The following is an 11,023-nucleotide window of genomic DNA, read 5'->3' as shown; positions in this document are numbered from 1 at the left end:
ATAAATTAAGAATCCAAATTAAATTCGGGCTCCAAATTCTTCCCACAGGCAGGCTCCTACAGTTTTTTGGCTTTATAGCCCTGAACTCTTCTCAGAGGATGCTTCCATTCTCTTTGTGGAATATATTTTGCTTGATATAGTACATCTTTGTTGCCTACGCTTGCTACCTCTGTGAGTTGCATTCAACTCATTGTATGAGGCTTTGAAAAACTTGCCCTCCATGCCTACAACAAACCTATTGCACTGAAACATTTACTGTACGACTAGAAGTATTGTTTAGTGAGCATATTATCTCAAATGGTGTTGAAGTTTTTAGAAGTTTAATTAAATGGTGTTAAAACCACTTTTTACCAAATTTTGAAAATTGTTGTAGTAATTAGCATGCATTTGCTGTGGCCCTGAGTATCTAATGTATTAATAAATTCCTTTTAAAAAAGAAGCAGAAGAATAAATGATATATAATTTTGTGTTATAACATATTATTAAAACTATTCTTTCTAGGATTGTGGGATTTCACGTCTCTTTCTTTCCTTTTTTGTTCTCTCACTCTCTCTCCTTTTCTCTCTGGTCTCTGGTGATAAAAAATATAATTTCAAATTAAAATACTCAGATAACTGACTATAACCAAATTATCTCCCAGAGGAGTAGGAGGAAATTTCAATGAGGAAAGTAAATTATAAATTTTAGACATTACTGTGCAAACCTAAAATGATGCTACTGGAAATGTTAATAATTTACCAAGAGTCAGAGTATACATCATCGATTTTCTTTCTCTTGTCAACAATTTACCCATTGACCCAATACACTTTTAAGGACTGACCTAACAGACATTATGATAATTAATCTAACTACAATCTTACTTGAGTTAGAAGGTTATGTGGTAGATGTTCACACTGGAAAATTCCAAGTTATTAGAAGGTGATGTCAGTTTTAGTTCTGTTGATGTAATTTAGTGTAATGGCCACACCTTGTTCTAAGATAAAGGAATGTCTCCAAACGTAGGATGACTGACGCAGGTATACAAAATAGTTTGAGGGTGAGAAAAGAGAGAAAACACAAAAAGGGCAAGGACAGAAGAATGGGGAAATAGAGGAAAGGTGGAGAGGGTGAATCTGAGCCAAGGGGGAAAATTCTGTGGAGGTGGGTGGGGTAAGAGGTGGAGCTGGGACCAGTGATGCAAGAACTCAGTGGTAGCCCAGGGGATATAAAAGCCTGGTGGAGTCAGGTAGAAGCAGCATCCTGGAGCCCAGGGCAAGCACCCAGGCCCACTTCAGTCGGCGAAAGCACAGGCGGCTGCCAAAGACAGCAGAGAAACCCGGAGCAGAAGAGACCAGCCGAGGATGCCTGCCCTCTTGTTCTACCTTCTAGGATTCTGTCTCCTCCAGGGCCAAGTTACCGGAAGAGTCACGTATGAATGGATGATGGAGAATGTTAAGATATGCCGTAATGATTTTGTCAGAACCGCGATCGAAGTCTGTGGCCATGTCCACTTGGAAAGAGAGTCTCCGAGTCCAGAAAACCCCTTTCTGAGTTCTGGACCAGCTGCAGGTGAGTACTTCTATCCTTCGACAATTCTGCCTAGATAAAGGAGCCTGGTTTTCTCTGATCAGCAGCAATTGGGTATTTACACTTAGATTTACATCTCCTGGCTTCTTTGCTTCCATTATTTCAAAATTAACACCTTATTAATCAAGCTGAAGGACAGTTTTGCTGTCCATGAAGAAGAGCAGCATGCTCTGATTCAGGTTTGTTAACTACTATTTTAGCTTTACCAGAATTTCTCATTTCCTTGGGCTAAAACTGTCAAATTAAATAATTGAGATAGGTAAGGTTAGGAGATTTATACAACAGAAAGATTTTGAAGCAGGAGATGTTTTCTCCCTGGCAGTACCAGCAACATGGAAACAGTCCATGAAACTTTAACTAAAATGAATGGGTATAAAGAAGAAGGAAGATGTTAGCTAGTTGCACCACAATCCCAGCCCAAGTTTCAAAGTTTGCATCTGGCCAGCATATTGCATGATCCACAACACTGGAACAAACACCATACAGAGTACATTAGTACACACACGTGACAGCCAATGCTAATCTCTTCTGGAAGTCTATGACTATTGATTGGTGTTCATTTAACCCATTTCTCTAATATAAACTGAAATTGATTTTCAGTAAACACTCTGGGGAGAGAAATTGTTACATATATATTTGAGGGCTGTCAGAGACTTATATCCCCTGTTGATTCTATCAGAGCTTTTAGAAATTCTACCTTGGGGTCAGCATTCTGGCATAGCCGGTAAAGCTACCACTTGCAATGCTGGCATCCCACATGGGCACCAGTTTGAGTCTCAGCTGCTCCACTTCCAATCTAGCTCTATGCTAACACAGCTGGGAAAGAAGCTGAAGATGGCCTAAGGGCTTGGGCCTCTGCACCCCCATAGGAGACCCAGATGAGGTTCCTGGCTCTTGACTTTGGCCTGGGTCAGACGTGGCCATTGTAGTCATTTGGGAAATGAACCAGTGGATGGAAGATCTCTCTGTGCACCACCCCCCACCCCGCCCCGTAACTCTGGCTTCCAAATAAATAAAGAGAACTTTACATATAAAAAAGAAATTCTTGCCACCATGATTTGAAAACTTAAATAAGCAATTTTCTTTTCAAAGGTTACTCTCAGAATTAAGAAGTTGCCTAGCAATGCAATAAAATTACTCAGGTTGAAAAAAAATCCAGTTATGGTTAAACTGAGTGTTTCTGATGATCAACATAACTTCAGAAAGTTGACAGATCTATGTCAGACAGTGAAAAGTACTATATTGAAAGCAAGGAAGGGATGAGAGAGATTACAGAAGCCAAGTGGAGTAAAGCAGAAGAATGCTAGGATTGTAGTACTTCAATCTATAAGTATAATAAATGGTTCAGATATTAAGACACTTGCTGATTGTTTGTTTCAATATTCAATTAGATTGAGACAGTGCTTTCCATTTCTCTACATAGGCACATGCAATCTGTCTGATACTCCTTGACATTCATATTTTTCTTCCTACCCCCGATTTCTTTAACTTAATAGAAACTGTGCCATCGTCCATCAAGAAAGATGCAGAAAATGCAAATACTATGTTGGAATCCATTCCTAACTTGCCACAGGAGCTGACGGCAACACTATTTGAGAAGCAGCCATCAAAGCTGTATCTACAATACCTACCTACATTGAAGAAGTCAAATGTTAGTTTTGAAGAATTTAAGAAAATTATTCAGAATATACAAAGAGGAGTGCAAGGTAGCAGGGCTTCAGAATCGAATACTTTCTCCCGAAAAAAGAGACAGTTCTCTGAGAGTCTGCCTGAAGAATGTTGCAAATATGGTTGTCCCAGATATTATCTTCTTATGTATTGCTGAGATGGAGATAACTGCATAGATTTCACATAATTTTCATGTGTATTTCACATGTATTCTTGATATTTTCACTTATAATTCTGTAGTATGCTACTGATTACTAGAATATAAGCAATCATTACTAGTGTTTAAATTTTTCACTTGATGTGTAAGAAAATATTCTACAAGTTATTGTAATAAACTATAGTAAAACTTTATGCCAAAAGTCTTTGTTGTTTAATATTCATTTATTTATTTACTTGAAGGCAGAATACCAGAGAGAGAGAAATAAGTACACAGATGTAATCTTCCAAACACTGAGTCACTCCCCAAATTGTCACAATAGCCAAGGTAGAGCCAGACTGAAGCTAGGAACCAATAACTCTACCCAGGGCTCCCACATGAGTGACATGGGTCCAGGCCCTTGGCCCATCACCCACTCGCTTTCCAGGCACATCAGCAGAGACACAATGGGTCTGTGTGTAAGGCGCAGATAAATTGACATTTTGAGACTCGGTGATTTTTAACAGCCTTTGTCTCAACTGTTGAGCAACAGTGGTTTTTTTTTTTTTTCATACTATTTGTTGAACTCTTTATTTAGTATAGGGTTAATCTTATGAGTATAAAGTAAACTAAAAATAGATCTTTGTAAAAATGAAGAATGGGAATAGGAGAGGGAGGAAGAAAAATGATGGGAGCGTAAATGGGAGGGAGAATAGCATGGGAAGAACCAATGTGTTCCTGAATCTGTATATAATAAATACATGAAATTTGTATACCTTAAATAAATTTTTTTAATAAAAGAAGTGGAGCAGTAGGGACTAGAATAGGAGTCTATATGGGAAGCCAGTGTTGCATGCAGTGGTTTAATCTACTGCATGACAACTCAGGCCTCATTTATTTGTAATTTCTTCAGTGATCCATTGGTCAATGTATTTACAAATTTTGTATTATTCTTATTGATTTCCAGTTTTATTCCTTTGTTATCTGAGGAGATACTTGATATGATTTTAATTTTTAAAAAAACATACTGAGACGTGATTTGTGTCCCCCCTCCCCAAAATGATTGGCTATACATAAATCCAGAAAGCTTGGACCATACCAATAGATTTTTTTTTAACTTTTATTTAATGAATATAAATTTCCAAAGTACGATTTATGGATTACAATGGCTTCCCCCACATACCGTCCCTCCCACCCACTACCCTCCCCTTTCCCACTCCCTCTCCCCTTCCATTCACATCAAGATTCATTTTCGATTATCTTAATATACAGAAGATCAGCTTAGTATACATTAAGTAAGGATTTCAACAGTTTGCTCCCACACAGAAACATAAAGTGAAAAATAATAGATGATATTTTTTAAATGATGATGAAATCAGATCAGACCTATTGTCATGTTTAATCCCAGTGAGAGTCAAGTTGGGAATTGATAATTTCTTTTTTTTTTTTTTACAGAGGATCAGTTTAGTATACATTAAGTAAAGATTTCAACAGTTTGCACCCCCATAGAAACACAAAGCGAAATATATTGTTTGGGTACTCGTTATAGCATTAAATCTCAATACACAGCACATTAAGGACAGAGATCCTACATGAGGAGTAAGTGCACAGTGACTCCTGTTGTTGACCAATTATACATCTCTTCCCTCTCTTATTCCCACTCTTATGTTTAACAGGGATCACATTTCAGTTAATTTTTAACACTTAAGAATAACTGTGTATTAATTACAGAATTAAACCAGCCATATTAAGTAGAACAGACAAAAAACTACTAAGAGGGATAATGTATTAAGTTGTTCATTAACAGTCAGGGCTATGCTGATCAAGTCACCGTTTCCCATAGTGTCCATTTCACTTCAGGTTTCCTTTTTGGTGTTCAGTCAGTTGTCACCGATCAGGGAGAACATATGGTAATTGTCCCTTTGGGATTGACTTATTTCACTCAGCATGATGTGTTCCAGATTCCTCCATTTTGTTGCAAATGACTGGATGTCGTTGTTTCTTACTGCGGTATAGTATTCTAAAGAGTACATGTCCCATAATTTCTTTATCCAGTCTACCGTTGATGGGCATTTAGGTTGGTTCCAGGTCTTAGCTATTGTGAATTGAGCTGCAATAAACATTAGGGTGCAGACCGCTTTTTTGTTTGCCAATTTAAATTCCTTTGGGTAAATTCCAAGGAGTGGGATGGCTGGGTTGAATGGTAGGGTTATCTTCAGGTTTCTGAGGAATCTCCAGACTGACGTCCATAGTGGCTTGACCAGTTTGCATCCCCACCAACAGTGGGTTAGTGTCCCTTTTTCCCCACATCCTCGCCAGCATCTGTTGTTGGTAGATTTCTGAATGTGAGCCATTCTAACTGGGGTGAGGTGAAAACTCACTGTGGTTTTGATTTGCATTTCCCTGATTGCTAATGACCTTGAACATTTTTTCATGTGCCTGTTGGCCATTTGGATTTCCTCTTTTGAAAAACGTCTATTGAGGTCCTTGGCCCATCTCTTAAGTGGGTTGTTGGTTTTGTTTTTGTGGAGTTTCTTGATCTCTTTGTAGATTCTGGTTATTAACCCTTTATCTGTTGCATAGTTTGCAAATATTTTTTTCCCATTCTGTCGGTTGTCTCTTCACTCTCCTGACTGTTTCTTTTGCAGTACAGAAACTTCTCAATTTGATGCAATCCCAATAGTTGATCTTGGCTTTGACTGCCTGTGCCTCCTGGGTCTTTTCCAGAAACTCTTTGCCTGTGCCAATATCTTGAAGGGTTTCTCCAATGTTCTCTAGTAACTTGATGGTGTCAGGTCGTAGATTTAGGTCTTTAATCCATGTTGAGTGGATTTTTGTGTAAGGTGTAAGGTAGGGGTCTTGCTTCATGCTTCTGCACGTGGAAATCCAGTTTTCCCAGCACCATTTATTGAATAAACTGTCCTTGCCCCAGGAATTGGTTTTAGATCCTTGATCAAATATAAGTTGGCTGTAGATGTTTGGGTTGATTTCTGGTGTTTCAATTCTGTTCCATTGGTCTATCCATCTCTTTCTGTACCAGTACCATGCTGTTTTGATAACAATTGCCCTGTAGTATGTCCTGAAATCTGGTATTGTGATGCCTCCAGCTTTGTTTTTGTTGTACAAGATTGCTTTAGCTATTCGATGTCTCTTGTGCCTCCATATAAATTTCAGCACCAATTTTTCCAGATCTGAGAAGAAGGTCTTCGGTATCTTGATTGGTATTGCATTGAATTTATAAATTGCTTTTGGGAGAATGGACATTTTGATGATATTGATTCTTCCAATCCATGAGCATGGAAGTTTTTTCCATTTCTTGGTATCCTCTTCTATTTCTTTCTTTAAGGTTTTGTAATTTTCATCGTAGAGATCTTTAACGTCCTTGGTTAAGTTTATTCCAAGGTATTTGATTGTTTTTGTAGCTATTGTGAATGGGATTGATCTTAGCAGTTCTTGCTCAGCCATGGCATTGTCTGTGTATACAAAGGCTGTTGATTTTTGTGCATTGATTTTATACCCTGCTACTTTGCCAAAATCTTCTATGAGTTCCAATAGTCTCTTAGTAGAGTTCTTTGGGTCCCCTAAATAAAGAATCATGTCATCTGCAAAGAGGGATAGTTTGAGTTCTTCCTTCCCAATTTGTATCCCTTTAATTTCTTTTTCTTGCTTAATAGCTCTGGCTAGAACCTCCAGAACTATATTGAATAGCAGTGGTGAGAGTGGACATCCCTGTCTAGTACCAGATCTCAGTGGAAATGCTTCCAACTTTTCCCCATTCAATAGGATGTTGGCTGTGGGTTTTTCATAGATTGCTTTGATTGTATTGAGGAATGTTCCTTCCAAACCCAGTTTGCTTAGAGTTTTCATCATGAACGGGTGTTGTATTTTATCAAATGCTTTCTCGGCATCTATTGAGATAATCATATGGTTTTTCTTCTGCAGTCTGTTAATGTGGTGTATCACATTGATTGTCTTGCGCACATTAAACCATCCCTGCATACCAGGGATAAATCCCACTTGGTCTGGGTGGATGATCTTTCTGATGTGTTGTTGCATTCTATTGGCGAGAATTTTATTGAGGATTTTTGCATCTATGTTCATCAGAGATATTGGTCTGTAATTCTCTTTCAGTGCTGCATCTTTTTCCGGCTTAGGAATTAAGGTGATGCTGGCTTCATAGAAAGAATTTGGGAGGATTCCCTCTTCTTCGATTGTTCTGAATAGTTTGAGAAGAATTGGAGTTAGTTCTTCTTTAAATGTCTGGTAGAATTCAGCAGTGAATCCATCTGATCCTGGGCGTTTCTTTGTTGGGAGGGCCTTTATTACTGTTTCAATTTCTGTCTCAGTTATGGGTCTGTTTAGGTTTTCGATGTCTTCCTGGTTCCATTTAGGTAGGTTGCATGTGTCCAGGAATCTGTCCATTTCTGATAGGTTTCCCTGTTTGCTGGCATACAAGTCCTTGTAGTAATTTCTGATGATTCTTTTTATTTCTGTGGTGTCTGTTGTTACGTTTCCTTTTTCATCTCTGATTTTATTGATTTGGGTCTTTTCTCTTCTTTTTTTAGTTAGTTGGGCCAATGGGGTGTCAATTTTGTTTATTTTTTCAAAAAACCAGCTCCTCGTTTGGCTGATTTTTTGGAATGTTTTTCTTGATTCAATCCTGTTGATTTCTTCTCTGATTTTAATTATTTCTCTTCTCCTACTAGATTTGGGTCTGGTTTGCTGTAGGTTTTCTAGATCCTTGAGGTGAATTGAAAGCTCATCTATTTGGTGCTTTCCAATTTCTTGATGTAGGCACCTATTGCTATAAACTTTCCTCTTAACACTGCTTTTGCTGCGTCCCATAAGTTTTGGTATGTTGTGCTGTTATCCTCATTTACTTCCAGAACATTTTTGATTTCTCTTTTGATTTCTTCTATGACCCATTGTTCATTCAGGAGCATGTTGTTCAATCTCCATGTGTTTTTGTATGCACTAGGGATTCCTGAGTTGCTAATTTCCAACTTCATTCCTTTATGGTCTGAGAAGCTGCATGGTATGATTCTAATTCTTTTGAATTTGCTGAGACTTGCTTTATGGCCTAGTATGTGGTCAATCCTAGAAAAGGTTCCATGTACTGCTGAGAAGAATGTAAAATCTTTAGCTGTAGGATTGAAAGTTCTGTATATATCTGTTAGATCCATTTGGGCTATAGTGTCGTTTAAATCTACTGTATCCTTGTTGATCTTCTGTCCTATTGATCTGTCTATTTCTGAGAGTGGAGTATTGAAGTCCCCCAGTACTATTTTATTGGGGTCTAAGTCTCCCTTTAAGTCCCTTAACAAATCTTTTAGATAGACCGGTGCCCTGTAGTTAGGTGCATATACATTGATAATTGTTATATCTTCCTGTTGAATTGATCCCTTAATCATTATGTAGTGTCCCTCTTTGTCTCTCTTAACAGTTTTTGTGATAAAGTTTATGTTGTCCGATATTAAGATGGCTACGCCCGCTCTTTTTTCATTTCTGTTGGCATGGTATATCTTTTTCCAGCCTTTCACTTTCAGTCTGTATGGATCTTTGTTGGAAAGATGTGTTTCTTGTAAGCAGCAAATAGATGGGTTTTGTTCCTTAACCCAATCAGCCAATCGGTGTCTTTTAACTGGACAGTTCAGGCCATTCACGTTCAATGTGACTAATGATAAGTGGTAACTTTGCCCTGCCATTTGCCAAAGATAAGTTCTAATATATGCTTTGAATTCCCTGTGATCTTTTGCTGTTAGCTTTCCTTCCTTGGTTTCCTTCCTTTACCTTCTTTCATATTGATGACCGTGTTTCTTTGTTTCTGTGTGTAACATATCTTTAAGCATCTTTTGCAGGGCTGGACGAGTGGCAACAAATTCTTTCAATTTCTGTTTGCTATGAAAAGTCTTTATTTCACCTTCATTCACAAATGATAGCTTTGCAGGATATAATATTCTGGGCTGGCAGTTTTTCTCTCTCAGTACCTGGGCTATATCTCGCCACTCCCTCCTAGCTTGTAGGGTTTCTGATGAGAAGTCAGCTGTGAGTCTGATTGGAGATCCTCTGAGAGTAATCTGACGTTTCTCTCTTGCACATTTTAGGATCTTTTCTTTATGTTTCACTGTGGAGAGTTTAATTACAACGTGTCGTGGTGAGGATCTCTTTTGGTCGTGTTTATTAGGGGTTCTGTGGGCTTCCCGTACTAGGATTTCTCTGTCCTTCTCCAAACCTGGGAAATTTTCTGCTAATATCTCACTAAAAAGGCCTTCTAATCCTTTCTCCCTCTCCATGCCTTCAGGAACTCCTAGAACCCGAATGTTGGGTTTTTTTAATAGTATCCTGAAGATTCCCGACAATATGTTTTAGATTCCTAATTTCCTCTTCTTTTCTTTGGTCTGACTGTATCCTTTCCTGTTCTCTGTCTTCTAAGTCCGATATTCTCTCTTCTGCTTTACCCATTCTGTTTGTAAGGCTCTCTATTGTGTTTTTCATTTGATCTATTGAATTCTTCACTTCAGTCACTATCACAGTTTCCTGTTGTACTAGTTGTTTCGTTTCATTTTGATTCCTCCTTAATATTTCATTTTCACGAGAAAGATTTTCTATCTTGTCCATTAAGGATTTCTGTAGTTCAAGAATTTGTTTTTGAGAACTTCTTAATGTTCTTATCAATTTTTTGAGATCTGCTTCTTGCATTTCTTCTATGTCATCATCTTCATAATCTTGAATTGGGGTGTCTTTTTCATTTGAGGGCTTCATGGTGACTTCCTTGTTTTTATTACCTTGGTTTTTGCGTTTGTTATTTGGCATATTGGAGATATTTGGTTTCTTCACTGTGGTGTTTTTTCTTGTTATACTATGACTCTAGATTAAGTGGACTATCTGTTTTTGATGGAGCCTTAGGGCTTGAGATGGATGTGGCCTGAGAGCTCTGTTTGGTGTGCCAAAGGTGACACTCCCAGGTTAGGCGTGGTAAACCTCTCTCTCTCTGTTTCTTTTTTTTTTTTTTTTGATTCAGAAGGGAAGTTATTCTGTACAGCTGAACGAAGTTGGAGGTAGTTAGCAGGCAAATGATATACCCACAGGAGCCAGAGATCAGAAGCTCTTTCCCAAGGACCACACAGGGAATCTGTTCGGCCCTCAGAGTGGGCTCAAATTCTCCTTCAGTCTCCCACTGGGTTGCCAAGGTATGGAATTGTAGCGTCTCTGGAGAGTGCTCACGTGAATTCCGCAAGTTCTCTCCCCCACCGTCTCTTTTTTCACAGTCTCAGTTCAGTAGCACCACAAATTTACTAGGTCCTAATTTCCTGTTAATTCGCCCCGCCCAGAGTCAGGTTTTTCTGCTAGGCTCAGGGCCAGTGCAGACCTGAGGTCGCTCTGCTTATGACGTATGTCCAAGATGGCGCCTGTTCTTTGTCTTGCTCGCCCTTGAGAGGTGAGCAGAGAGAGAGAAACCCGTGTCCGTACCAGTCACCTTTTTTTTTTTTTTCCTCTCTCTCTCTTCCAGTTAGCCTGGTGAAGTTCCCCCCCGCCCAGGGGTCGTTCGCTCTAGTCTCCTCTCTCCACTTGCCTGCTGGTGTCTCGGGCTATTGAGGTTCGGCTCACCTCGCGTTCCAGCGCTGGTGTGTTGAGTCTGCCGCTGGTGTCCCG

General features: G+C 38.9%; 1 protein-coding gene across 1 annotated transcript; it reads left to right on the top strand.

Moving 5' to 3' along the window:
- The first annotated feature begins 1,225 nt into the window (after nt 1-1,225).
- Nucleotides 1,226-3,585, top strand: LOC108175413 (relaxin-like protein SQ10). The gene is made up of 2 exons (XM_017341521.3): nt 1,226-1,548; nt 3,063-3,585. Exons 1-2 carry the CDS (start codon nt 1,341-1,343, stop codon nt 3,389-3,391), a joined length of 537 nt encoding a protein of 178 aa, XP_017197010.3. The 5' UTR covers nt 1,226-1,340; the 3' UTR covers nt 3,392-3,585.
- The last annotated feature ends 7,438 nt before the right edge of the window (nt 3,586-11,023 follow it).

The sequence above is a fragment of the Oryctolagus cuniculus genome, chromosome 1 (genome assembly GCF_964237555.1).
Source record: "Oryctolagus cuniculus chromosome 1, mOryCun1.1, whole genome shotgun sequence".
NCBI lineage: Eukaryota > Metazoa > Chordata > Mammalia > Lagomorpha > Leporidae > Oryctolagus > Oryctolagus cuniculus.
Note: the sequence above shows the minus strand (reverse complement) of the source record. Positions and strands in the feature narration are given on the sequence as shown.